The sequence below is a fragment of the Nicotiana tomentosiformis genome, chromosome 3 (genome assembly GCF_000390325.3).
Source record: "Nicotiana tomentosiformis chromosome 3, ASM39032v3, whole genome shotgun sequence".
NCBI lineage: Eukaryota > Viridiplantae > Streptophyta > Magnoliopsida > Solanales > Solanaceae > Nicotiana > Nicotiana tomentosiformis.
The window spans coordinates 47,879,722-47,904,018 of record NC_090814.1 but is presented as its reverse complement, the minus strand read 5'-3'; the positions used below and the strand labels follow the sequence as shown (position 1 = coordinate 47,904,018).

Below are 24,297 nucleotides of genomic sequence, written 5' to 3'. Positions count from 1 at the left end.
GAAATTGAAGTATAAATTTTTCTGAAGCATGGAATATCTGGTAAAGAAAAATACTTCTTTCAATAGATTATACAGGCGTACGTGTTTTTCCTTTAGGGTTCGAGTAATCTACATGGACACGGTTCATTTGACCGTTTGGTCCTCTACAAAATTTACCTATCGAGACCATGTCGACACGAAGTATTTTCCTTGTAACTATCTGAAGGTGATGCCTCCCAGTATTCGAGGTTGATTGTAAAGGAGCCTCGTATACTGTTGAATTGCTCTAAGTTAGCACGAACAATGGTTGCCTCAGTAAAATCCTCGCCGGAAAAACCCATTTGGGACAAAAATCGGTCTAAGGGAAAAAGAGTGCAACGCGTGATTTTAGACCTAAGGACTCTGCATTTGAAGAATCCTTTGATGTCTTCGATTAAACACCTGCAAATGGTTAGTATAAAATATAAATGAAAATGGAGAAGGTAGTACCCTAGCAGTAATATCGTTTAAGGAGTGATATATTCCAATTGTTTGGTAATTGTTCGTCGTTCGCCGTGCCAAGTTTATAGGATCCTTTTCCGATGATATCGAGGACCTGGTATGGTCCCTCCCAGTTCGGACCAAGTTTTCCTTCATTTGGGTCTCGAGTATTGAGGGTGACCTTCCTCAGAACCAAGTCCCCGATTTTGAAGTGTCGAAGATTGGCTCTTAGATTGTAGTACCTTTCGATCCGTTGTTTCTGTGCAGCCATTCGAACAAGGGAGGCTTCCCATTTTTGTCTAGCAATTTGAGGCTTGTATTCATAGACTCGTGATTTGACTCTTCCGTTACATATTGAAATCTGACGCTGGGTTCCCCGACTTCAACCGGGATCAGAGCTTCAGCGCCGTATACTAAAGAAAATGGTGTTGCCCATGTACTGGATTTTGACGTAGTTTGATATGCCCAAAGGACTTCGGGCAATATTTCTCTCCATTTTCCCTTAGCGTCGCTCAATCTTTTCTTCAGATTTTGAATGATGGTCTTGTTTGTCGATCCGGCCTGTCCATTACCACTAGGATGATATGGCATCGACATGATGCTTTTTATTTTGTGATCTTCGAGAAATTTTGTCACTTTGCTGTCGATGAACTACTTTCCATTAACGCATACGATCTCGGCAGGCATCCCGAATCGACATACAATGTGGTCCTAGATGAAGTCTATGACTTCTTTCTCTCTAATTTTCTCGAAGCCCGTGCTTCAACCCACTTAGAAAAATAGTCAGTCATAAACAAAAAAAATTTAGCTTTACCTGGAGCCGATGGTAGAGGGCTGACATTATCCATTCCCTATTTCATGAATGGCCATGGGGATAAGACTGAGTGGAGTTGCTCTCCGGGTTGGTGAATCATCGGCGCATACCTTTGACATTTGTCGCACTTTCGAACAAATGCTTTTGTATCTTTTTCCATATCGGCCCAATAGTATCCTGCTCTGATGATTTTGTGAACCAATGATTCGGCACCGGAATGATTTCCACAGGTGCCCTCGTGGATTTCTCATAGGACGTAGTCGATATCTCCTGGTCCTAAACATATTGCCAATGATCCATCGAACATCCTTCTATATAGTGTTCCGTCTTCGGCCAAGGTGAATCGTGCGGCCTTCGTACGTAGAGTCCTCAATTCCCTAGGGTCCGATGGAAGCTTCCCGTTCTTTAGGTATTCAATATATTTGTTCCTCCAATCCCAGGTTAAACTTGTGGAGTTGATTTCGACGTAGCCTTCTTCGATTACTGACCTTGAAAGTTGTACGACATTCCCCGAGCTAATCTCATCGTCTTCGACTGATGACCCTAAATTTGCGAGGGCATCGGCCTCGCTATTTTGTTCTCGAGGCACATGCCGTAGAGTCCATTCTTTAAACCGATGTAGAGTCGCATGTAGTTTGTCCAAGTATCTCTTCATTCGATCTTCTCGAACCTCGAAGGTTCTGTTGATTTGGTTTACCACAAGCAAGGAGTCTCATTTGGCCTCGATGACTTATGCTCCCAAACCTTTAGCTAGCTCGAGACCTACAATCATGGCCTCATTCTCTGCCTCATTGTTAGTTAACTTGGTAGTTTTGATAGCTTGTCTAATTGTATTATCCGTGGGTGGCTTCAAAATGATGCCTAACCCGGACCCCTTCACGTTTGAAGCACTGTCTGTGAAAAGGGTCCACACCCCCGATAATGTACCCGATTTTATTAATAGTTCCTTTTCGACCTCAGGTACGAGGGTTGGCGTAAATTCGGCCACGAAGTCCGCTAAGATTTGAGACTTGATGGCCGTTCGAGGTTGATACTCGATATCGTACCCACTGATCTCGACGGCCCATTTGGCCAATCGGCCCGAAAGTTCGGGCTTATGCAAAATATTTTGAAGAGGAAGGTAGTCACCACGCAGATCGGGTGACACTATGATTTTAATTTCCTAGATATGTTTATTAGGGCAAGCACTAATTTTTCTAAGTGTGGGTACCGGGTCTCGACCTCACCTAGAGTTCGACTAACATAATAAACAGGAAATTCGTACCTTGCTCTTCTCGAACTAGGACCCCACTTACCGCGATTTCCGAGACTGCTAAGTACAAGTATAGTTGCCCGTCCGCTTTCGGAGTATGAAGCAGTGGCGGGTTCGAGAGGTACCGCTTTAGTTTTTCCAATGCTTGATGGCATTCCGGGGTCCATGCAAAATTGTTGTTCTTTTTGAGCAGTGAGAAGAACCTGTGACTTCTATCTGAAGGTCTTGAGATGAATCGGCCTAGGGAGGCCATGCGCCATATTAATCTTTGTGCGACCTTAACATTATCCATGACTGTGATGTCTTGGATCGCGTTGATCTTATCGGGGTTGATTTCGATACCCCGATTTGATACCATAAAATCGAGGAATTTGCCCGAGCCGACCCCAATGCATATTTTTCCGGGTTGAGTTTCATGTTGTATTTCCTTAGTATATCGAAGGTATCCTGCAAATGTGTCAAATAGTCCTCTGCTCGCAGGGATTCAACTAGCATATCGTCAATATAAACTTCCATTGACTTACCTATTTGTTCTTCGAACATTCGATTTACTAAGGGTTGATAAGTGGCACTAGCATTTTTTAGTCCAAACGGTATTACATTATAACAATAGGTGTCGTACTTAGTGATGAACAAAGTCTTTTCCTGATCCTCCGGGTTCATTTATTTTTGATTGTACCCGGAGTAGGCATCGAGAAAACTAAGGATCTCATGGCCGGCCATGGCATCGATCATGCGATCGATATTCGATAGAGGAAAAGAGTCTTTAGGACATGCTTTATTTAAATCTTTATAGTCTACACACATTCTAAGTTTATTTCCCTTTTTAGGGACTACGACTACGTTTGCTATCCATTCGGGATATTTTACCTCTCGAATGGATCCTATTTTGAGAAGTTTCGTTACCTCGTCCTTGATGAATGCATATTTTACCTCAGACTGGGGTCTTTTCTTTTGTTTTACTGGGCAGAACTTCGGGTCCAAGCTCAGTCGATGTGTAGCGATTTCCGGCGGGATCTCTGTCATATCTAAATGGGACTAGGAAAAACAATCCATATTATTGATAAGAAATTTGATGAGTTTTTCCCTGAGCTCGCGGGTTAACCCCGTACCCAGGTATACCTTTCGATCGGGTAGATGCTCGATCAGTACGACTTGCTCCAGCTCCTCGACCGTTAATTTGGTGGCGTCTGAATCCTCGGGGATTATGAAGGATCGAGGGATCCAATAGTCATCATCCTCATCCATTCCCTGCTTCTCCGATTGAATCGAGGCTAGTAGCTGTGGTTGCTATTTAACTTCCTGTTTTCCTTTGGACTCCGATCCTTTTGTTGATGAAAGCGCCGATACCAGTACCACTTCGTCAATCGCGAACATCTCTTTGGTGGCATGCTTCCCCATACACAGTTTTTACTCCATCCGGTGTTGGGAACTTCAGCATTTGGTGAAGGTTGGAGGGGACCGCCCTCATATTGTGAATCCAGAGTCTTTCGAGCTGTGCGTTGTATCTCATATCGCCTTCGATCACATGGAACTTTGTTTCTTGAATAATTCCGGCTACATTTACTGGTAGAATGATTTCACCTTTAGTTGTTTTGCTTGCCATGTTAAAGCCATTTAGAATCCGAGCTGAGGGTACAATCTGATCTTGTAGGCCGAGCTGCTCCACGACTTTCGATCGAAAAATATTGGCCGAACTTCCTGAATCAATTAAAACACGTTAAACCTAAATTTTATTCATAAGGATAGAGATTACCAAAGTATCATTGTGGGGTTGTGAGATCCCTTCTGCTTCCTCATCATTGAATGATACAGTGCCTTTTGGCACATAGTCTCGAGTTCGCTTTTCTCTGGTGATTGATACTTTAGTGCGTTTGAACATGGTCCCTTGTGGAATATCGACCCCACCAACGATCATGTGAATCACGTGTTGTGGTTCTTCCTGCTCATTTTTTCAATTTGCGTCTCTGTCTCTGAAATGGTTTTTAGCTCGGTCGCTCAAGAATTCTCGAAGGTGACCCTCGTTGAATAGACGGGCCACCTCCTCCCTTAGTTGTCTGCAGTCTTCGGTTTTATGACCATGTGTACCATGGTATTTGCATGTTTGATTGGGGTTCCTTTGGGATGGATCGATTTGTAGGGTTCTGGGCCATCTAGTATCTTTGATTCTCCCAATGACTGACACAATACCTGATGCGTCGATGCTGAAGTTGTATTCTGACAATCGTGGTCCTTATGTGGGATTGGCATGTTTATCAAAGCCACTTTTTCTCATGAGCCCTCGAGAGCTCTGGCTTCGATCGTTCCTTCGATCATTTTGGATGGGATTGCGTCTTGGGCCGCTGTTTCTACGATCTGGGTTGTATGGTAGATACCTATCTCTGCTCGATCGGGGTTCTCTGTTGATATCCCTTTGAGTTCTCCCGACGAGCCTGTTTGGAAAAGCGGAATCGGAAGGGGTCCCCAATTGATCATCCTCGACCCTGATCTTCGACTGGTACCGATTATGTACATCTGCCCAGGTTACCGCTGGATATTCAATTAAATTCTGCTTTAGCTATCGTGATGCCACCGAACTTCTTTCGTTCAAACCTTGAGTAAAGGCCTGAATAGCCCAATCGTCTGTGACCGATGGTAGTTCCATGCGTTCTATCTAAAATCGAGATACGAATTCCCTCAACATTTCGTTGTCTTTTTGTTTCACCTTGAAGAGGTCCGATTTTCTAGTCGCAACCTTTATTGCTCCGACATGTGCCTTTACGAAGGAATCTACAAGAATGGTGAAGGAATCGATGGAATTAGGCGGCAAATTGTGGTACCATACCGTTGCTCCTTTCGACAAGGTTTCTCCAAATTTCTTTAGTAGAACAGATTCAATTTCATCGTCTTCTAAGTCATTTCCCTTTATTGCGCATGTATAAGAAGTGACATGTTCATTAGGGTCGGTGGTCCCATTGTACTTAGGAACTTCTGGTATTCGGAACTTCTTCGGAATGGGTTTCGGTACTGCACTTGGTGGGAAGGGCTTCTGTACAAATTTCTTTGAATCCATACCTTTTAGAATCGGCGGTGCCCCTGGTATTTGGCCAACCAGGGAGTTGTATGTCTCCACTTTCTTGTCATTTGCCTCGATTTTTTTTCTCCCGATTCAGTCCGTTTAGTGAGCTCCTCGAACATTTTCATAATGGCGGGGTCAGTCCCCACGTTCGACCTTTCTAGCACATGCCCAGTCTTGTGAACGATTTCTAGTTTGATCCTACTCGGTGTTCGGTGCTGATTTTGTAGTTGTGATATAGCGGCTTGTTGAGCCTGTAATATTTCGAATATCAGTTGGAGGCTAACTCCACCATCTTCTCCGCCCTGCGTACCTCGACTACCTGATCAAACTTCCCTGCGTATACTACCTTCGGGCTCAATGCCCAAATTTGTATTTAGGGCGACATGTGAACTAACATCGACGGGATTTGCAATTGGTGGTCCCTTGAGGTCGGCCTGAGGCACCTCGATTCCTGGAGCGGCTATGTTGTCGTTTTTCCCGTGAAATCCGAGGCTGTTGTCACCATGTGTAGGTGTTGCTTGTGAGTTTGACATGTTTGTCTTGAAAACAAAGATTCTTACGAGAACAAGTGTAAAATAGTGTGTGTTATTGAAATTAGTATTAAGCAATCACTATTATCCTTAGCCCCACGGTGGGCGCCAAACTGTTTACCCTTAAAATTGGATAACAATTAAACTTATAATGAGGTTCTAAAGAAACGCGATTTCACTTAATACTGATTGACAAATATGAAGATTAATAACAGAAATGAACTATAAAATAAAGCGAACCAGTATTGAAACGGAATTCAATCCTCGAACTAGGATGCCCTCGAACTGATTGATATCAAAATAGTTGAAAATAAAGCAAGCTGATGAACAAAAGAGTATAAGCTATAGAGAGAGCGTTATATTGGCTTTTTTACGTGAGAACAATATATGTTACAAATGGTTAATACTCTCTTTTATACAGTAGATGAGTTCTACTTATGGTATAACTCTAATTACAGAAGGAAATCTCATGATTAACTAATTAACCGTTTCTGATTTGATCTGTTCCGAGATTTACGCCATGATTCTCGACCAGTCACCGAGGTTTACACCGTGATCCTCGACCAGTCACAGATATCTCACGTTTATGTTATTGTGCTATCTTCGATCTTGCTCAATGTCTGTCTTGTTTGGCTTCGATCGCTACTAGCCTCGATCTTGGCATGTACCTTGGTTCTGAACTCGGTACCTTATCCTCGTGATATGGCCTATTCAGTTACGAGGCCATCCTTCGATGCAAACTCCCGGTCTCGGTCAAATAGTAAAATCGGGTGGGGCCGATTTTAACTGTATACAGGCTTACCTAGCGGGTTGAATTAAGTGCAATCACGACTAGTTGAATTTTGGGTCGTGACAGAATCATTTAGGAAGTAACATACATCTTCAAAAAGCTTAATGATAAATGAATTCGTTTACCCCAGAAGTTAAGTTTCTCTTGCAATGATCGGTCTAGAATTAACTATACTATCTATGCAAGAATTTTCTTCATTCAATTACCTTCAGATCTTGTGCTCCCCTAGCTAACGTTTATACCCTGTAAGTTGATATTGATTGCAATAAGTTTTGGATAACAGTTTCAACTTTTTATTACATTTCACTATTAGAAATAAATAAGCTCATTATGTTAATATGTAACTGAAGAGGTGGAGAAGAAGAGTGAAAGGAGGTGATTTTTGGATTTCTAAATAAGTGACTGTTGGAATTTCTTAAAGAAGAGACTTATGGTCTTTTTTGAAATAGTACATAAATAGGGAAAAAGGATAATAGCAAAAAAAAAAGGAAGAAGTGTAGATAAATAATACTCTTAGCCAAATAGATGTGCCAACTCATCTCCTCTTTTATATATATATAAAAGAAACTTTTAAAGTTTTAACCCCTGTTTCGTTTTGCTTTCTCGAGATAAGTGAGTGCACACAGCTCACAAACTTTCGAGCTCTTTCCTGTTTTGAAAAACAAAACCTTCTATTTAAATTTAATTACATATCCTCTTCTTTTGTAGCCAAATATATGATGCTTTATTGAAAATACAATACTTGTTAATTTATGATACTTGGTTATAACAGTATTCACTCTGTTACGTATTTTAGAAACACTTGGTTAAGGGCCTTTACTAATGCATGTTCCTTCTTTATTTTGCAATGTCCAAATTCAAGACGAATTATATCCCGAAATATTTGAGTGGTCGATTTGTCACCCAACCTACTTAAATAACCTAAAGGTTTGACATCGTCCTATTTGAAAAATGGCTATCATTTTTTAACCAGATAGCAAATGATCACTCACCGATGAGCTCAATTCTTGGCAGAGAGAAGCCCCATGACCGACCGAACCGGCTATCAGTCACACCTCGTACTACCCCCATTGTGCCTTTGAGTTGAGGCCGCTGGCGGCGCAGAAAGATTGCTCAAGACATCTCTTTTCAACCGAGAAACAAAACAAAAAGGCATTGGAAATGAATACCTCTTCTTCCTCTATTATGTACTTTTGTTATATTTACCTAAAATTCGATAAAATAGTTCTAGTTGTTTGAGACCAACTGCAGTAAATGATAAGAAGAAAGGGCGTCGTGTCTAAAGGTACAGAATAAATGATTGAAAGATGTCACGTCATTGAGTGAGAAAAACACTCGTCTCACGTAAGATCTAGAATGCACCTTGATGTTGCACCCATGAAGAATAAGAAGTGCCAAACATTGGAAACTACCTGGGAGGAGTTAGAAACAAGAATAAAAAGAAGTGAAAACCACTTAAATGGAGGAATTGATTGTGCTCTACCTCGGCCATCGACATCATACGATCTACTAAAATAGATTTTATGAAAAATCGCTATATTTGATATTGGTTGGCCTTTCACCCCTCTAGAGAAAGCCATTGCGTGCTAGCCCCTTATATAGGGTTCCAGAACTCCACACCCCGTCTATAGTTCGTCTGTAAGGCTTCATTTAGAATTAAAAAAGGAGCCAAGTAAATTCTTAGGCGTGTATTTACGCGAAGAGTTTTCTTATACCCGAAACTTAGGTTATTGAATGTTTTCGCTAAGGGGATACTTGTATGAGAAAGAGAAGATTCCTTCTAAAGAGAAATAACCGCTATTGTAGTTCCCCCACTAGAGGGATGTCGGGAGGAGGACATTGCTCAATGTCCACTAATTCTGTTTAGTAGAGTGTGAGAAGCCATTTAAGGTCACAATACGAGTATGTGAACGCTTACTCGTACTTCTCTTCTCAAGTTCACCTCTTTTGGATGTCCTAGGATTCTTGTTTGAAGTCATTTGTTTATCATAGAATAAGTCCCCCTCTTACCTGAAACAAGAGAGAAAAACACTTAATTGGCTCACTACCTACCTTCCCTTTTATTATCACCCCAAAAACTTTGAATTTCTTAAGTTATATTGTAATGATTCAGTCAGTTATTTTGAGTATTTTAACCATATTTTTCCTATTTAATGCTTTACATATGTGTATTTATAATTACGTGACTTGCGGGGTTGGTTGGTTTGGTTTTCGGAGAGTTTTGGATTGACTTAGGATACTTAATCCCTTGGTTGGAGGCTTAAGTTGTAAGAGTTGACCAGAGTTTGAATTTTGTGTAGATGGCTCCATAATAGTATTTTAATGGTTCCAATAGCTTTGTATGGTAATTTTGGACTGAGGCATTTGTCCGAATTTAGCTTTGGAGGTTCCTAGGTTGTTTTGGCTTGAATTGGAGAAAGTTGGAAACTTGAAGGTTTGGATGGTTGATAGGTTTGACCGAGGGTTGGTTTTGTTTATATTGGGTTCAGATCGTGGTTTCAGGAGTTGGTATAGGTCCGTTGTTTCATTTGGGACTTGCATGCTAAATTTGAGGTCATTCAAAGTTGATCTGATATGATTCGGCTTGGGTTTTAGGAAATTGAAAGGTTCATTAGTTCATTAGCTTGAATTGAGGTGTAATTCATAGTTTTGATATTGTTGATGTGATTTGAGGCCTCGAGTAGGCTCAGGTTATATTTTGGGACTGGTTTGTATGGTTGGACGGGGTCCCGGGGGCCTCGGGTGAGATTAGGATGGGATTCAGATCATTTAGAATGGATTTGGTAGCTCAGTTCTAGTGTTTTTGCACCTGCGACATTGGTTCACAGGTGCGAGTCCGCAAAAGCGGACATGGGACCGCAGATGTGGTGTTTGGTCGAGCTCAAGGATTTTCGCAGATGCGACAGTGTGTGCGCAGAAGCGCGATCACAGAAGCAATATTTGGTCCGCATAAGCGAAATTTTGGGAATTAAGGGGAGTTCGCATCTGCGATAAATTTTCCGCAGATGTGGCATTGCAGATGCGACCGAGGGACCGCAAAAGTGGAAAAGCTGGGCAGAAATATCTTGAACAAGGGATTTAATTTTATTTATCACACTTTAAGTTAGAAAGCTCGGATTTGGGCGGTTTTGGAGGTGATTTTCATGATTTGGATTGGGATAAGTATTTTTGACTTGGATTTGTTTAAATTTTATGATTCCAACCTTGAAGTTAGTGATTGTTTGATGAATCAAATTGAAGAAATTGGGAATTTAATAACAACTTTTTTAAATCATAAATTGATGATTTGAGGATCAATTTCAGGTCAAAATTGGATGAAATTGGTATGAATGTACTCGTATTTGAATGGGTATTCGGAATCAGTGAATTTTGTTGAGTTTCGGGGTACGGGCCAGTGATTGACATTTTGATTTTAGTTAAAGATCGAAGCTTTATTATTCAGAATCATTTTCTATGATTTTTATTTATGGTATTAAGTTATTTTGGCTAGATTTGAGTCGTTTGGAGGTTGATTCATGCAAGAAGGGCTTATTAGAGGATTGATTTAGCTTGATTGAGGTAAGTATCTTGCTTAACATTGAGTGGGAGAAATTTTCCTTAAGATTTGGTCTACTTTGCAATATTTATGCTATGTGAAATAACGTGTACATAAGGTGACGAGTGTGTACACGAGTGTATGTGTTGGTTGTGACCAGATTAGATCTTAGGATATTAATATGCCTTGATTTGGAGTTGGTGATCTGTGGGCTATATCTTGTTGTGGCATTGGTATTGTTATTATGGTGATGTTGTTGCACATGTGTACGTGAGGTATGCGTGATTGTTATTGTTGTATTGTGATGAGATGCGCATGCGGAAGAATAAGGGTGATGTGTTTATTGATGCGCATGTGACGAGATAAAGGGGCTTATGCGCGTATTGCTTGTAAGGGGAAATACTTCATTATGAAGCACACTTGGCGAGATAGGGGGCTTATGCGCGTGAAGCTATTTCGGAAAAATATTTTTTAATGTGAAGCTCACGCGGTGTTTTAAGGGTGATTTGTGATTATGAGGTGTGGTACCTCGGCGTGATTCTTATTGTAAATCTTGTGTTGGAACGGTTTGAGGAATTTGAACTGTCATTGTTTTTCTTAATCGATTCACTTGTATTTTAACTGCGTTTGGGTTAATATGTTGTGATATCACATGTTTACTCCTTTTTTCCATTTATTGATTTTGCTTTCATTTTCACCTTTATATTTATATTCTGCATAAGTTTTATGTCTAGTGAGTATCTTGGCATGAACCTCGTAACTAATTCCCCGAGGTTAATCTTGATACTTACTGGAAAACCATTTGTGGTGTACTCATTCTATGCTTTTGCATATTTTTGTGCAGATCTATGTACCTCTTGAGCGTGTCGGTCGTTAGTGAGCGGATTAGAGATTGCTGAGGAGAATTCAAGGTATGCCTGCCATCTGCTCGCAGGCATCGGAGTCACCTTCTACTGATTTTTCTTACTATTATTTATTATATTTTCAAACAGTATTGTATTGTTTTGAGATTTCACATGTACTCCCTAGAGAGCTTATGACTTGGTAGCACCGGTTTTGGGATTTATGTGACTTTTGTATTTCCGCCTTAGCTTATATTAAAGCACTTTTCAACTTTCATTATTATTTAAGTTGGTGTTTGATTTTGTTGATCTTGCTAAGTGATAGGCGTACCTAGTCCTAGGTACTAGGTGCCATCACGATCCTAAATGTGGGATTTTGGATCGTGACAAGTTGGTATCAGAGCTCTAAGGTCGTAGGTTCTACGAGTCATAAGCAAGTTTAGTAGATTCTTACAGATTGGTATAGAGACTTTTGTACTTATCTTCGAGAGGCTGCGAAATTATTAGGAAATTTTACTTATTTCATTCCTTATCGTGCGGATTTATTGATTTTGGAGTTTAAGCTTTTATCTTTCTATTCTCTCACAGATGGTGAGGACGCGTACTACCGGGTCAGCTGAGCAGACACCCACGCTCCCTGCTATATCTATGAGAGGCCAGGGTCGAGGTAGAGGCCAAAGAAGGACACGTGCTACAGCTAAAGCACCTGCCAGAGCAGTAGCTGAGGAGCCAACAATAGCTCTGATTGGGGAGTAGGCGCCTAAGACGCCTGTTTCTACCCTGGACTTCAGAATACCTTGACACATTTTCTGAGCATGTTTGGTACCTTGGCTCATGCAGGATTGATCCCAGTTGCGCCAACAACTTCTCAGGATGGGGGAGGAGCTCTGACTCCTGACGCCCGTACTCCAGAGTAGAGGGTTCATGTTGATCAGGCTCTAGGTGTTATGCCGGTACAACCTGTAATCGCGGTTCAATGTGAGGTCAGTCTAGTGGCATCAGAGGAGGAGGAGAAGAGGCTAGAGAGGTTCAAGAATTATTTTCCTCCTACATTCAGTGGCGCAAATTCTGAGGATGCATAGGGTTTTTTTAGACCAGTGTCACTGTATTCTGCACATTATGGGCATAGTGTAGGTGAGCAGGGTCAACCTTACTACTTTCCAGCTGACGGGATCGGCATATAGATGGTGGCAGGCTTATAAGGAGAGTAGGCCCGCTGATGCAGTGCCTCTTACTTGGGCTCAGTTTACTGATCTATTTTTAGAGGAGTTTGTTCCACGGATTCTCAAAGATGCGTTGCGCACCGAGTTCGAGTAGTTGCGCTAGGGTACTATGACGGTGTCCGAGTATGACATGAGGTTTAGTGAGTTATCTCTTCATGCACATGCTTTGATTTCTACAGTCAGAGAGAGTACGCAAATTTATTGAGGGGCTCAGTCATAGTCTCAAATTCGGGATGGCACGGGAGTTGGAGACTGATACTCCATTTTAGCAGGTTGTAGAGATCGCTAGGAGGTTGGAGCGTATACACGACCAGGAGAGAGCGGATAGGGAGGCCAAGAGGTCTCGAGACCTTAGAGGGTTCAGTGGTACTCGTTCTGTAGTTTTAGCTCGTCATGGCAGAGGTTTTATCAGTCGACCAGTTCATTTTGCACTTCAGGTTACTCGCAATGCTCCAACTACTCAGGGACCTCAGAGTACCCATTTCAGATAGCCATCTTCCGGTGCACGTCCTACATGGGGTTCCTATAGTGGTTATTCTAGCCGTTCGGGTCAGACTCAGTTTCAGCAGCCACGTCCGTAGAGAGGTTGTTTTGAGTTTGGTGATACAATGCATATGGTGAGGTATTTTCCCAGATTTAGGAGGGGTGGACCTATGCATGGTACTCAGGCTATGGTTTCTACTCCAATTGCTACTCCACCTGCACAACCAACTAGGGGTGGAGGACATGCGGGTAGATATCGTCCTAGAGAGGGAGGCCATGCTCGTTGTTATGCTTTCCCTGGTAAGACTGAGGTTGTTGCATTAGATGCTGTCATCACAGGCATTGTTCCGATCTGTCATAGGGATGCATCAGTTTTATTTGATCCAGGTTTCACTTATTTGTATGCGTCCTCCTATTTTGCTTCATATTTGGATATATCTCGTGATTCTTTGAGTACCCTTGTTTATGTGTCTATGGCTATCGGAGATTCTATTGTGGTAGACCGCGTTTATCGTTCATGTTTGGTCATTATCGGGGGTTATAAGACTAAGGTTGACCTTCTGTTACTCAATATTGTGAATTTTGACGTGATTTTAGGCATGGATTGATTGTCACCATATTATGCTAATCTTGATTATCATGCTAAGATCGTGATGTGGCGATGCCGAGATTTCCAAGGTTGGAGTGGAGAGGTTTATTGGGTCATGTTCCTAGCATGGTGGTGTCTTTCCTAAAGGCACAACAGATGGTTGAAAAAGGATGCTTGGCATACTCGGCCTTTGAGAGTGATGTTAGTGCTGATACTCCTACTGTTGAGTCAGTTCCGGTAGTGAGAGATTTTCCATATGCATTTCCAGTAGACCTACTGGGAATGCCACCCGATAGGGATATTGATTTTGGTATTGACTTGGTGATGACCACTCAACCCATCTCTATTCCACTATATCATATGAAACTAGTAGGGTTGAAGGAATTTAAGGAACAACTTCAGAAGCTGCTTGATAAGGGTTTCATTAGACCGCGTGTTTCGCCGTGGGGTGCTCCAGTTATATTTGTGAAGAAGAAAGACGGTTCCATAAGGATGTGTATTGACTATAGGCAGTTGAACAAGGTAACTATCAAGAACAAGTACCTACTACCGCGTATTGATGATTTGTTTGATCCGCTTCAGGGTGCTAGGGTATTCTCAAATATTGATTTGAGATCGGGGTACTATCAGTTGAAGATCCATGCTTTAGATATTTCGAATACGGCTTTCAGGACCCACTATGGTCACCATGAGTTTTTAGTGATGTCTTTTGGGCTAACAAATGCCCCAGCAGCCTTTGTGCACTTGATGAATAACGTGTTCCAGCCATATCTTGATTCCTTCGTCATCGTGTTCATAAACAATATATTGGTGTATTCTCGCAGCTGGGAGGATCATGAGCAGTACTTGAGGACCGTGCTCCAGACTTTGAGGGAGAAGAAGCTATATGCTAAATTCTCCAAGTGTGAGTTCTGGCTTGATTCGGTGGTATTCTTAGGCCACGTGGTATCCAATGAGAGGATTAAGGTGGATCTTAAAAAGATTGAGGCAGAAGCGGAAAGGCGGGGCAGAAATATCTTGAATGAGCAGTTTAATTTTATTTATCACAATTTGAGTTAGAGATCTCGGATTTTGATGATTTTGGAGTGGAGTTTTACGATTTGGATTGGGGTAAGTATTTTTGACTCAGATGTGCTTATATTTCATGATTCCAACCTTGAAATTAGTGATTGTTTGATGAATCAAATTGAAGAAATTTGAGTTTTTAGTAAAAATGTTTTAAAATATAAATTGATGATTTGAGGTCAGAATTGGATGAAATTGATATGGATGGACTCGTATTTGAATGTGTGTTCATACTTTGTGAGTTTTGTCGGGTTTCGGGGTGCGGTCCCGGGGTTGACTTTTTAATTTTAGTTAAAGATCGAAACTTTATTATTCAGAATCATTTTCTATGGCTTTTATTTTTTATAATAAGTTATTTTGGCTAGATTCGGGCCGTCCGGAAGTTGATGCACGTGAGAAGAGTTATTAAAGTATTGATTTAGTTTGATTGAGGTAAGTATATTGCCTAACTTTGTGTGAAAAAAATTTCTTTAAGAATTTGGTCTACTTTGCAATATTTGTGTTGTGTGAAATAATGTGTACATAAATAGACGAGTATGTACACGGGCGTATGTGTTGGTTATGACCGCATTAGACCCTAGGCTATTAATATGTCTTTATTTGGGGTAGTTGTTTGTTATATGAAACATAATTTTATTTTGTTGTTCACTCCCCACACCCTTATATTATTATTATGATTCTTGTACACATTGTTAGTGAGCAGTGGGCTATATATTATTGTGACATTGGTATTGTTATTGTGGTGATGTTGTAGCATATGTGTACGTGAGTTGCATGTGATTATTATTATTTTGTTGTGATGAGATGTGTATGCGGTGGAATAAGGGTGGTGTGTATATTGATGTGCATGCAGCGAGATAAGGGGGCTTATGTGTGTGTTGCTAGTAAGGGGAAATACTTCATTATGAAGCAAACGGAGAGAGATAAGGAGACTTATGCGCGTGAAGCTATTTCGAAAAAATATTTTTAAATGTGAAGCTCACGCGGCATCATAAGGGTGACTTTTGATTTGTGATTACGATGTGTGGTACTTGAGTGTGATTCTTGTTGTAAATCTTTTGTTGGAATTGTTTGAAGATTTGAATTGTCATTATTTTCCTTAATTGATTCACTTGTATTTTAACTGTGTTTGGGGTAATTTGATGTGTTATCACATGTTTACTCCTTGTTGCCATTTATTAATTTTGCTTCCGTTGTCACCTTTATATTGATATTCTGCACAGGTTTTATGTCTAGAGAGTGTCTTGACTTGAACCTTGTCTCTACTCCATCGAGGTTAGTCTTGATATTTATTGGGTACCGTTTGTGGTATACTTATATTACGCTTATGTATATTTTTGTACAGATTCAGGTACCTCTGAATGTGAGGTACCTCTGAGTGTGTCGGTCGTTAGTGAGCTGATTTGAGATTGCTGAGGAGACTTCAAGGTATACCTGTCATCTGCTCGCAGGCCTCGGAGTCACCTTCTGTTGATTTTTTTACTACTGTTTATTGTATTTCCAAATAATATTGTATTTTTTGAGATTTCCCGTGTATTCTCTGTAGAGTTTATGACTCGGTAGCATCGATTTTGGGATTTATGTGACTTGTATTTCCGCCTTTGATTATATTAAAGCACTTTTAAGCTTTCATTATTATTTAAGTTTGTGTTTGATTCTGTTGATCTTGTTATGTGATCGACTTACCTAGTCATAGGTACTAAATACCATTACGATCCTAAAGGAGGTATTTTGGGATCTGTGACATCTATAAACTCATTCTTTTCACAATGAGAGGAGTTTATTATATGTACGACCTCTTTTATCCTTGTCTTAAACATTGTCTTCGTGGTTCAACCTTAACAACAAGCACATAGCTGATGGCTATTAGTCACGACTACTATAGAAAAGCTCTGACGAATGAATCAGGTGCCAAATCAAATCTGCTTTCTTAAGTATTGAAACTACTATTCATTACGACTATTATAAATGAAACGTGCTGATCTGACAGAAAGTTTACCCCCACCCAGGGAGTTTAAGAGTTGAGACTTTCTATCTCTTAGACCGGATGTAAGGCTAGTAAGAACAGAAAAATGAGATTGGATTCTTCATTCTTTAAAAAAATGAGCGTTGATGTAACGGAAAGTTGCCAGCAAGGACTTAGAAGGAGTCTCCCAATTATCATGGGTTTGGAGTATCTTAAAAAACTTGGAATCAAAATTTTAAAGTCCACAATATACTTAAATAAAAGTTTACAAGGAAGAAATTAAGGCCCGAGGCAGCCTTGAGTCACGGACCGCAAAATAAGTCGTGAATTAAGATGGGGTGAATTGCATGCCATCTCCTATTTTATGCCACCAATTAATTTGTACCCTATTTTTTTAAATTATTTAACTAGTAGTAAAATTAGTGATATTCGGACGAAGATACCTATAATGACCCGGCCGGTCATTTTGCTTTCCAGAATCCCGTTCCGCTAAATAAGACTTCTCATACTTGCTTTTACTGATTTATGACTTGCGGGGATGGTTGGTTCGGGATTTAGAAGAGTTTGGGTTGAAATTGGAACACTTAGTTCCTTAAGGTTGGCTTGAAAGGCCAAGTTTGACTTTGGTCAACATTTTTAGTAAACGACCTCGGAATCGGGATTTGACGGTTCCAACAGGTTTGTATGATAATTTCGGACTTTGGCGTATGTTCGGATCGGGTTTTGGGTGACCCGTGAGCGTTTCGGCGCCTAATAGTGAAAGTTGGTTCTTGAAGGTTTTTGAAGTTCTTTAAATTTGGTTTGGAGTAGGTTTTGGTGATATCGAGCTGAATAGAATTTCAAGACCGGGAATAGTTCCATAATGTCATTTAAGGCTTGCACGCAAAATTTGGTATCAATCCGAGTAGTCTAAGTATGATTCGACGCGTTCGGAACGATTTAGAAACTTGAAGTTCAAAGTTTGATTCAATTTGGTTTTAGGGTGTGATTCTTGGTTTTGTTGTTGTTTTACGCTTTTCGAGAGTTCAAGCAAGTCCGTATTATGTTTATAAACTTGTTGGAGTAGTTGGACGGGGTCCCAAGGGGCTCGGGTGCGTTTCGGACCGCCCAGAGTTGAGTTGAAACACACCAGATTTCTACTTTTGGTTTCCTTCTTCGCGAACGCGGTCAGACCCTCGCGTTCGCGATGAAGGATTTGGGATACTGTGGGCTGGGGAGATTTTGCCCTTCGCGTTCATATGCGCAGGACCGTATTTGCGGAGGTCTGGGTCCTCTAGCCTTCGCGTTCATATGACCTGGCCCGCGTTCGCATAGAAGAGGCTGAGCTGGGTGGCCGTTGTTCGTTCTTTGCGTTCGCGAAGAAGCCCTCACGTTCACGTAGAGTAGGCCAAGCGAGCCTCCGCGTTCGCATTGCTCCTGTCGCATTTGCGATGGGTAAATTTTCCTGGGCCTGGGCTATTTACCCTCGAGATCGCGAGGCCTCTTCCGCGATCGCGAAGAAGGCAGACCTGGGCAGAAACCTTTTTTAAAAATGGGACTTAGGCTATTTTAGCTCATTTCTTCCATTTGTTGGGCGATTCTTGGAGCTCTTAGAGAGGGGATTTCACTTAGCACTTTGAGGTAAGTAATTTCTACACAATGTGAGTTAAATACATAGTTTATGGGTAGGTTATAACATGTAAATTAGTGAAAATCTTGGGTTTAGGTGAAAACCTAGGTTTTTGATAAAAATGAGATTTAACCACAAAATTTGTTATGGAATTTAGTAAAAATCTTATATTTATGTTCCTAATGTTATGGGTAACAACTTTCTTTAAAAATTTTCGGAATCCGAGCATGTGGGCCCGAGGGTGAATTTTAGGAATCTTGCAACTTAGGTTGGATAATTACTTAAATGGTGGAATTATGAACTTTTGAGCATAGATTGATTAGTTTATGTAATGTTTGACTAGTTTCGAGTTGTTTGGTATCAAATTTGGAGGTTTGAGCGCGTTCTTGAATTGGGAAGTAGGCTTTGAGACGAGGTAAGTCTCCTTTCTAACCTTGTAAGAGGGAATTAACCCCATAGGTGAATTAAACAAATGGTTGTACCTAATTGTGGGGGCTATGTACGTACGAGGTGACGAGAGTCCGTACGTAGCTACTATTATGCTATTGTTCGGGTAGGTTAGGACCCGTATCACGCTATACTTAAAATGTTTGTTCCCTTACTTGCTAATATAATCGCTTAGTCATGACAGAAATCGATAAAAGAATTGTATAAGGTTAAATTCACTTACTTGAAGGTTTGTATGAGATACTTGACTGTAAATGAGAAACTTGTATTTTCTTGAAAATAATTGTTATTTGTGGATCAGGTCAAGCGCCTCGGTAGTAAATAGATGCATCTATGGTTCGCGTCGTTCGACCCTCCGGCAATGCACAGTTTAAATATTTTATTGGATCGGGTCGTACGATCTCGGCATAATTGCTCATGTTAATTATTTGGAACTCTTCGTGATTTATACTGCTTAAATGCCTTTAAATGTAAGCGGTTAAATGATATGACCGAAATTGAAATTTTAAATTTATGAAAGAAGTACTTATCTCTTCCTGTTATTGAACTGTCAGAATTATTCATGATATTTATACTTAGCATAACACTTTAATTACATTATTATTGGCCCTAGTAAGTGTCCAGTCGACCCCTCGTCACTACTTCTTCGAGGTTAGGCGGGATACTTACTGGGTACATATAATTTATGTACTCATACTACGCTTCTGTACTTAATTGTATAGGATCTGAGGCTGGTGCATCTAGTTACCCGCCCGGCGCGCATACCTGATCTTGGACTGAGACTTTACGGTGAGCTGCCCCTTCTAAGCCGTTCAGCAGTATGCCAGAGTTTTTCTTTTATTTTTATCTGTCTATTCTGTTTCAGATAGTAGGATAGTCATCTTTTGTATATTCTACTAGTTGCCCACATACTTGTGACACCAGATCTTGGCATGTATTAGTAGACTTTGATTTTTTGGTTGTAATTCAATAGTTATAACTGCTTTTAGATGTTTCCGTTTGTTTGCCTTAAAAATCCTTTATTTATCAAATGCTTTAAATGTAAGTAAAGCTAAATATTGGAATTGCTTAATAAACAAAAATGAGAAATCACTAAGTTGTTCACTGTTGGCTTGTCCAGCAACGGTGCTGGACGCCATCACGGCCTGACATGGAGTTGGGTCATGACAACATGGTATTAGAGCACTAGGTTCACGCGGGTCTCACAAGTTATGGGCAGGCCTAGTAGGGTCTTGCGGATCGGTGCGAGAGGCTATGGGGTGTTAGGAAAACTACTCATTATTCATCTCCTATCGCGCAATTGATGGTATACTACATTTCCTTCTTCTATTCTCTCACAGATGGTGAGGAGGCATACAACGGATGTTCCAGACCCGGGAGGAGATGCTACCCCCATTGCTAGAGGCCGAGACAAAGGCCGGGGGAGGGCACCGACCCGAGGTAGGGGACGAGGGCATCTCAGAGCTGCCCCGGTAGCACCACCAGCGGATCCAGTGGAGGATCCCATTATTGAGGAGCAGGGCGAGGTGCCTGCCGCAGGGCCAACCACAGTAGATTTCATGACAGCACCGGGCTTTCAGGAGGTCATGGGCCGTATGCTACGGTTTATGGATTCTATAACCCAGGCTGGTTTATTTCCAGCAGATCCAGCCACATCTCAGGCGGGAGGGGGAGCACAGACCCCTACTGCTCAGGCTCCCGGGCATGCAGCTGTAGTGTATCAGACTCCGGGTATATTACCCACGGACAGGGCCCAGCCAGTTGCAGCAGTGGCACCTGAGCCTAGACCAACTGCAGACGGCGATCCGCAGAAGTTATTGGATAGATGGACTAGGTTACACCCTCATGTCTTCGGAGGCGAGCGTCATGAGGATGCCTAGGATTTCATTGATAGGTGCAAGGACAGACTGCACAATATGAGGATACTGGAGTCTCATGGGGTTGACTTCACTACTTTCCAGCTGGAGGGCAGGGCCCGTAAATGGTGGTAGTTTTATCTTCTTGGCAGACCAGCGGGTTCTCCTCCCATGACTTGGAGCCAGTTCATACAGCTTTTCCTGGATAGGTATATTCCACCCTCTGAGAGGGAAGAGTTGCGGTATCAGTTTGAGCAGCTTGACCAGGGTCAGATGTCAGTGACCGACTATGAGGCGAGGTTTTCTGAGTTGTCTCGCCATGCACTTATGATACTTCCTACAGACGCAGAGAGAGTGTGGAGGTTTGTTGCGGGGCTGCACTCCAGTATTAGGGCCAATATGGCCCGAGAGGTCGAGATGGGGACTTCTTATCAGCTGGTAGTGGAGATTGCTCGGAGGATTGAGGGCTACCATCAGAGGGGGAGAGAGCAGATGCAGCAGGACAAGAGGGCCCGTTTCTCTGGAGAGTTTAGAGGTGCCCCGGCTAAGGGCATAGGACAGTTTGGGTCAGCCTAGAAGGACCCCATATTCATCACCACCACCTCCTCGAGGTGCTCCAGCGCGCCCCTATTTCAGCGCCATGACAGAGAGTTCTTATCGCCCACCAGTCATCCAGGGTTCTTCCAGTGGGTACTCAGGTCACCAGGGTTCTTCCAACTCCTATTTCAGTGCCATGCCGGAGAGTTCATACCGTCCACCGGCTATTCAGGCTTCTTCCAGTAGGTCGACAGGCCATTAGGGTCAGACATCAGGGCAGCAGATCGCCGCACTGAGAGGTTGTTTCGAGTGCGGAGATCTCAATCACATGAGGAGATTCTGCCCTAGGCTTCGGGGCAAGGCAGTGCAGTAGGGCCAGTAACCCATGATTTCAGGAGGGCAGGCTGGTAGGGGCCGTCCTAGAGGTAGAGGCCAGGTAGGGGAAGGCCAGTCAACTACGGTTCAGTCAGGCGGGGGCCAGCCCGCCGGCGCTCCAGCCAGATTCTATGCGTTTTCGGCCAGACCAGATGCATTGGCCTCAGATGCCGTGATCACAGGTACTATTTCTGTATGCGATAGGAATGCTTTGGTATTATTTGATCCAGGGTCTACCTATTCATATATGTCATCTCTGTTTGCTCAATTTTTGGATATTCCTCGTGAGTCCTTGGGTACTACTGTTTATGTGTCCACTCCTGTGGGCAATTCTGTGATTAAGGATCGGGTCTACCGGTCCTTTATGGTCAGGTTATGTGGTTACGAGACTAGAGCGGACCTTCTATTGCTTGATATGATTGACTTTGAGGTCATCCTAGTCATGGGCTGGTTATCTCCATATCACGCCATTCTTGATTTCCATGCCAAGACTATTACCTTAGCGATGCCAGAATTACCAAAATTGGAGTGGAAGGGTTCCTCGGTTAGTACAGTTAGTCGGGTCATCTCTTTTTTGAAGGCTCGATATATGGTCGAGAAGGGTTGTTTGGCTTATCTAGCTTATGTTCGGGACACCACCGCAGAGTCTCCAACGATTGATTCAGTGCCAGTAGTCCGAGAGTTCGCCGATGTGTTTCCTTCTAACCTTCCAGGCATGCCGCCAGATCGTGATATTGATTTCTGTATTGATTTGGCTCCAGGCACCCAGCCTATATCTATCCCACCATACTGTATGGCTCCGAAAGAATTGAAGGAGCAGCTTGAGGAGTTGTTAGCAAAGGGGTTTGTGAGACCCAGTGTATCACCTTAGGGTGCGCCAGTGTTATTTGTAAAGAAGAAAGATGGGACTATGCGGATGTGCATTGATTACCGCCAGTTGAACAAGGTTACCATCAAGAACAAGTACCCGTTTCCGCGTATCGATGATTTGTTTGACCAGTTGTAGGGTGCTAAGGTGTTTTCTAAGATCGACTTGAGATCAGGGTACCATCAGTTGAAGATTCGGGACTCAAATGTTATGAAGACTGCCTTCCGTACCAAATATGGTCATTATGAGTTTCTAGTGATGTCCTTCGGCTTGACTAATGCCTCAAAAGCGTTTATGGATTTGATGAACCGGGTGTTCAGGCCTTATATTGATTCCTTTGTTATTGTATTTATTGATGACATCTTGATTTACTCACGTAGCCTCGGGGAGCACGAGCAACACTTGAGAGTGGTACTTCAGACATTGCGAGAACATGAGCTATATGCTAAGTTCTCCAAATGTGAGTTTTGGCTAGAGTCTGTGGCATTTTGGGACATGTTGTATCAGGAGAGGGTATTAAAGTGGATACCAAGAAGATTGAGGTAGTTCAGAGTTGGCCTCATCCCACTTCGGCGACTGAGATCAGGAGTTTCCTGGGGTTAGCAGATTATTATCGTCGGTTTGTGCAGGGTTTCTCATCCATTGCAGCACCTCTGACTAGATTGACCCAGAAGGGTGCCCCATTTCGTTGGTCCGATGATTGTGAGACGAGCTTTCAGAAGCTCAAGATAGCCTTGACTACAGCACCAGTTTTAGTGTTGCCTTCCGGTTCGGGGATGTATATTGTGTATTGCGATGCTTCACGCGTTGGCTTGGGTTGTGTATTGATACAGGAGAGGCGAATTATTGTTTATGCTTTGCGTCAGCTGAAGATTCATGAGAAGAATTATCATGTGCACAATTTGGAGTTAGTCGCGATTGTTCATGCTCTTAAGATATGGAGGCATTATCTGTATGGGGTGTCATGTGAGGTTTATACTGATCATCGCAGCTTATAGCATTTGTTCAAGCAAAGGGATCTCAATTTGAGGCAGCGTAGATGGCTTGAGTTACTGAAGGATTATGACATCACCTTTCTTTATCATCCGGGCAAGGTAAATGGGGTCGCGGATGCCTTAAGCAGGAAGGCAGAGAGTATGGGTAGCTTGGCATTTATTTCAGTGGAGGAGAGGCCATTAGCTTTGGACATTCAGTCCTTGGCTAACAGACTTGTGAGGTTGGATATTTCAGAGCCCAGCCGGGTTCTTGCATGTGTTGTTGCCCAGTCTTCACTATTAGGGCAGATCAAGGCTCGGCAGTTTGATGACCCACATTTGGCAGTTCTTAGAGAGACGGTACTACTAGGTAGTGCCAAGGAGGTTTCTATTGGCAATGATAGTGTTCAGCGACTCCGGGGTCGTCTATGTGTTCCTAATGTCGATGGCTTGAGGGAGAGGATTCTAGAAGAGGCACACAGTTCTTGGTATTCTATTCATCCAGGTGCTACGAAGATGTATCGTGACTTGATACAGCATTTTTGGTGGCGGCGGAAAAAGAAAGACATAGTGGAGTATGTAGCTAGGTGTCTAAATTGCCAGCAGGTCAAGTATGAGCACTAAAGGCCAGGTGGCCTACTTCAACAGATGACTATACCTGAGTGGAAATGGGAGCGCATCACTTTAGACTTCGTAGTTGGATTGCCGTGGACCTTGCGGAAGTTTGATGCAGTTTGGGTCATTGTCGACAGATTGACCAAGTCGGCACACTTCATTCCGATTGTGACTACATATACTTCAGAGAAATTGGCCCAGATTTATATTAGAGAGATAGTTCGGTTTCACGGTGTGCCTGTTTCCATCATATCAGATAGAGGCCCTCAGTTCACTTCACATTTCTGGAGAGCCGTACAGAGTGAGTTGGGGACCCGTGTAGAGCTCAGCACAGCATTCCATCCACAGACCGACGGCCAGTCAGAGCGGACAGTTCAGATATTGGAGGACATGCTCAGTGCATGTGTGAT

General features: G+C 42.3%; 2 protein-coding genes across 2 annotated transcripts; both read left to right on the top strand.

The window, feature by feature from the left end:
* The first annotated feature begins 13,111 nt into the window (after positions 1 to 13,111).
* On the top strand, positions 13,112 to 13,594 carry LOC138907766 (uncharacterized). Its single transcript, XM_070198376.1, has one exon. The coding sequence runs from the start codon at positions 13,112 to 13,114 to the stop codon at positions 13,592 to 13,594; it is 483 nt and encodes a 160-aa protein (XP_070054477.1).
* A 7,846-nt stretch (positions 13,595 to 21,440) lies between these two features.
* Positions 21,441 to 23,896, top strand: LOC138907765 (uncharacterized). The gene is made up of 3 exons (XM_070198375.1): positions 21,441 to 21,974; positions 23,132 to 23,269; positions 23,582 to 23,896. Exons 1-3 carry the CDS (start codon positions 21,441 to 21,443, stop codon positions 23,894 to 23,896), a joined length of 987 nt encoding a protein of 328 aa, XP_070054476.1.
* The last annotated feature ends 401 nt before the right edge of the window (positions 23,897 to 24,297 follow it).